The sequence below is a fragment of the Lolium rigidum genome, chromosome 5 (assembly GCF_022539505.1).
Source record: "Lolium rigidum isolate FL_2022 chromosome 5, APGP_CSIRO_Lrig_0.1, whole genome shotgun sequence".
Lineage (NCBI taxonomy): Eukaryota > Viridiplantae > Streptophyta > Magnoliopsida > Poales > Poaceae > Lolium > Lolium rigidum.
The window spans coordinates 218,224,264-218,228,676 of NC_061512.1; the positions used below are offsets into that span (position 1 = coordinate 218,224,264).

Genomic DNA, 4,413 nt, shown 5'->3' on the forward strand with positions numbered 1-4,413 from the left:
CGGCTGATAGAAGTTAAAGGCCAGAATAAAATCCTTTTACATAAGCTAAAAAAGTGCACGAATACTAAAGCAGCTTGCTAGGGGTTGGTTTTTTTTCTGTGAGACACATGTCTTCCTTTTCTAGACAGGTGCTCAACATTGCATACCTTAACTATTCTGCTGGACAAGACTCTGGTGACACGCTTTGGAACAATCTGCTTACCAACTTTAAGATCTCGGCTTTAGGCTTAAACATGCAGGTGCCATCCTAGAAAAACGTTTGGAGAAGATGAGGAAGGACCACTTTTCTTAGAAGGTGTGCAAGTTATTTTTTACCTAACATGTATTATTTGATCTGACATTCTTGCCATCTGCTCCATTTACCTCCTATGTAATTTGTGTTTTTCCCTTCTTTTTGTCCTTTCCACCAGACCTCAGGAAGAACCTTCTTAGGTACTTTTGCTATAGCGGTACAATCTGGTTTGGATGTTGGATGCATACTCTCCGACGTTCTTTTGCTCTTCGTGCGGATAGACTTCATCAAGGCTACTTCTCTGCCGACCAGCTCTGGATTACTTTTGCAAGTTTGTGCTATTTTACCGTGAATGGTGTCCACATGTCGTCCAGCCATTCTATCCACTTTAGTTGCCTACAGTACCCTGTGCATAGGACTTGCCTAGATTTCTCTGGGATGTATATACAGATCCTATTGACTATGTTATCTAATAAATGTAAGCACTATTAGTACCGGACTGCACATTACCTATTTTTATGTATCTATGTTACCGCTGTTATTTCTTCTGTTGAATTCCTATTTTGACCGCTGGTAATCAAGAAGCATATAGAAACCGCTGGTAATCAAGAAACATATAGAAAGTGACTGGCTGGACCATACCATAGCTCGGACCATTATGGTATTAATCTGAAACAAACTAGGTAAGTGTCCCGCTCTTATTTTTAGTTCTTTGTACTTTATGCTACCTAGCATACTCTGTTTGGGGAAAAGACTTTGTAGGCGTGGTTAAAATTTATAAGAAATGATCATATTGGCAACTATTTTTATCACTTTTATACGAAATAAACAATGACATGAGTTTCACGGGATCGTGCGCCAAGGCGCACATCTATATCTAGTAGATTGCAAGAGGGATATCTCTACGCAGCCTCCCTGATACTTGCACGATCTTCCTGTTCATTTCGGCATCCATACATGCACAGGCGTACACCAAATTTCGATATCCACATGTGCATGCACAGGCGCACACACATATTTAGTTGCCCTTAATTTTAGGAGTACAAAAGAGAAGTGGGATCGCGTGCGGCCGTCGAGGGCCACTGGTAGCGGCTTAGTGGGTTCACTTACATTGCCACGTCACATTTATACATATCTAGGACCGTATGTGCTCTTCGGATGCAAATTTTGGGACTGTTTTGAGGCGTTTTCTGAGTTTCAGGACCATTTTAGACATCGTCTGCAACTTCAAGGAGTGTTGATGCATTTCACTCTTTTCATAATGTCAGCCCAACAGGTTGAATCTCCCAGCTTGGATTCCAGCAAAGCAATAGGCATGTTCTACCACACACTGTGTCGTCTTCTTCAGTTCAGCAAACTTAATTGTTTTCTCGGATCTGAATCACGCCCATCTCTGCTCGGCTGTCATAGGGACAATAGGTTCATTAGTTTAAGACGAGTAAACGAAATTGCCTTCCTAATCACTACCAATTCCGCAAACCACACTCACTCAGCTCAGCTCAGCTCAGCACAGCGCGGCCATGCCCATGGAGTTGCCCGCAGTCGCCGACGAAGTAGCGGTGGACTGCGACGCCTTCCGCATATACCGGAGCGGCAAGATGGACCGCCTCTGCCGCCCGGCGCGCGCGCCCGCTGGGCTCGACCCGGCCACCGGCGTCACCACCAAAGACGTGGTCATCGACGCCGGCACGGGCCTGTCCGCGCGCCTCTTCCTCCCCGCCCGCTCATCAGATCCCTCCAAGAACACGAAGCTCCCCGTCCTCGTCTTCTTCCACGGCGGCGCCTTCCTCATCGAGTCCGCCGTCTCCCCTCAGTACCACGGCTACGTCGCGTCCCTCGCCGCCGCGGCCGGCGTCCTCGCCGTCTCGGTGGAGTACCGCCTCGCGCCCGAGCACCCGGTGCCCGCCGCGTACGACGACGCATGGACAGCGCTACGGTGGGCGGCCGAGGCGCAGGACGAGTGGCTCGCGGAGCACGGCGACGGCGCGCGCCTCTTCCTCGCGGGCGACAGCGCCGGCGGTAACATCGTGCACAACGTCCTGATAAGGGCGTCGTTCGAGCCGGCGCCGAGGGTAGAGGGCGCGATCCTGCTGCATCCCTGGTTCGGGGGGAGCACGGTGGTCGTAGGCGAGGACGAGGCGATGGCCAGGGACATGGCCGTGATCTGGGAGTGCGCCTGCCCCGGCGCGGTGGGCGGCGCGGACGACCCGAGGATGAACCCGATGGCGCCTGGCGCGCCGGGGCTGGAGAACCTCCGCTGCGAGCGTTTGCTCGTGTGCACCGGCGAGAAGGACTGGGCGGCTGCCAGGGACAGAGCCTACTACGCGGCGGTGACCACGAGCGCTTGGCGCGGCGGCGCGTCGTGGGTCGAGTCGGAAGGAGAAGGGCACGTCTTCTTCCTGCAGAAGCCGGACTGCGCCAACGCCAAGGAGCTCATGGACCGTATCGTCGCCTTCATCGCCGGCCAGTTAAGTGAGCAATAAACGGCCGGCGGCCAGCCGTGGCACAGTCGAGCTGAATCCGATGCACATGTACCCGGTTTGATTTACAGAGTAGACCTAATGTTACCCCGGTTGATGAACGACGCAACAGCCGCCATTTCGCTCGCCGCTTTCTCCGCCGCGACGGAGCTGGTTCTCGCTCCGTGTTGCCGGAGGTAGTACAGGTGCTCCTCGCCGTCGGTCTCGTACAGCGCAGCCTCCTCCCCGCCCCACGCGCTGGCCCTCACCGCCTCCACGTACGTCCGCCCCCTGTCCCTGGCGCGGTCCAGCTCCGCCGTCGTCACCAGCACCCGGCGGCAGCCGAGCGCCGCCCACGCCTCCGGCGGCAACGCCAGCGGGTTGGAGAACGGGTGGTCGATCCCGTACTTGCCCGCACACAGGCACCGCCAGATGCTCTCCGACCTCGCCGGGATCGTGGGGTCCGTGCCTTCCGACGGCAGCGGGGCCGTGCCCATGAACAGCGGGTGGAGCAGCACCATCCCTTCGACTTCTACCCGCGCGCCTCCTCCCGTTCCGGCGGCCCTCATCACCACGTTGTGCGCCACGTTGCCGCCGCTGCTGCTGCCGGCAACGAAGAGCCTCGCGGAGTTGCCGTGGTCGGCCAGCCACGGCTCGGCTCCCCCGGGAACGCAGCTCGCCGCCGCCCAGCGGAGGGCGGCCAACACGTCGTCGTAGGCGGCAGGGATCGGGTGCTCCGGGGCGAGGCGGTACTCCACCGACACGGCCACGACTCCGGCCGCGGCGACGAGGGCGTTGACGTAGCCGGTGTACCTCGCGGAGAAGGCCGACTCGGTGACGAACCCGCCGCCGTGGGCGTAGACGAGGACGGGGAGCTTCTGGGACCCCGAGACGCCCTCGGGGAGAAACAGCCGCGCGGCCAGGCCTGTGGCCGCGTCGATGAGCACGTCCTTGGAGGTGACGCCGGTGGCGGCGTCGGTGCCGGCGCTCTTCCGCGACGTGCTGCCGAATCGCTGGATGCGCCCGCTCTTGTACACGACAAGAAATGGGCGGAAATCGATTTCGATCTCCTCGTTCGGATCCATGGCGTACGGCCGGAAAGGGAAACGCGCCGGCCGGACAGCTAGCAGGTTTGCGGCGGAGTACTCCAGTGATCGAGTTGCTGTCTCACCAAGGTGTTTATCAACGCCACGTTAAACAATTTTTAACTCCACTCCGTCCATATCTTTTTGTTTCCAAAATGGCAAAATATATAGAAGGAGAGAAATAGTTTTACTGTACAAGAAACCCAGACGGCTGCGAAGAGCTACCACGGCGAAAAATGTAACAGCAAATTTGAGAAAGAGTACATATTACGTGTTTGACCATCAATATGCAAGCTGGAAAGCTTTGTTGAAAGTCACATATGTCAGGGGCTCCGATGCCCTCTCTACCGGATTAGCCGGCCGGAGTTGGGCCAGGAGGGGCGTCGGAGTAGATAGGTCTAGTACTAGTTTAGTTTTGGGCTCTATGCCCGGTAGTAGGAGCAGAGCTTGGGATCATGGCGGCCAGATCCGGAGCTTCGTAGGGTGTCTTTCTCTGCTGATTGTGCTTCTCCGGTCGGAGCTGACGGCGGAGGAGGAGACCACTGTCTCCTTCAATAAATGTATGGTCGTCTTCCACATCCAGTTCCCCAAGGTCTTCAAAGCGGAGCTCCTCCCGGCCGGCCGTGGCGGCGAGGAG

General features: G+C 56.2%; 2 protein-coding genes across 2 annotated transcripts; one reads left to right on the top strand and one right to left on the bottom strand.

The window, feature by feature from the left end:
- Positions 1 to 1,752: 1,752 nt before the first annotated feature.
- On the top strand, positions 1,753 to 2,715 carry LOC124657087 (probable carboxylesterase 12). The gene has a single exon (XM_047195702.1). The coding sequence runs from the start codon at positions 1,753 to 1,755 to the stop codon at positions 2,713 to 2,715; it is 963 nt and encodes a 320-aa protein (XP_047051658.1).
- A 43-nt stretch (positions 2,716 to 2,758) lies between these two features.
- LOC124651669 (tuliposide A-converting enzyme 2, chloroplastic-like) lies at positions 2,759 to 3,847 on the bottom strand. The gene has a single exon (XM_047190716.1). It carries the CDS (start codon positions 3,774 to 3,776, stop codon positions 2,778 to 2,780), a length of 999 nt encoding a protein of 332 aa, XP_047046672.1. The 5' UTR covers positions 3,777 to 3,847; the 3' UTR covers positions 2,759 to 2,777.
- Between the last annotated feature and the right edge of the window lie 566 nt (positions 3,848 to 4,413).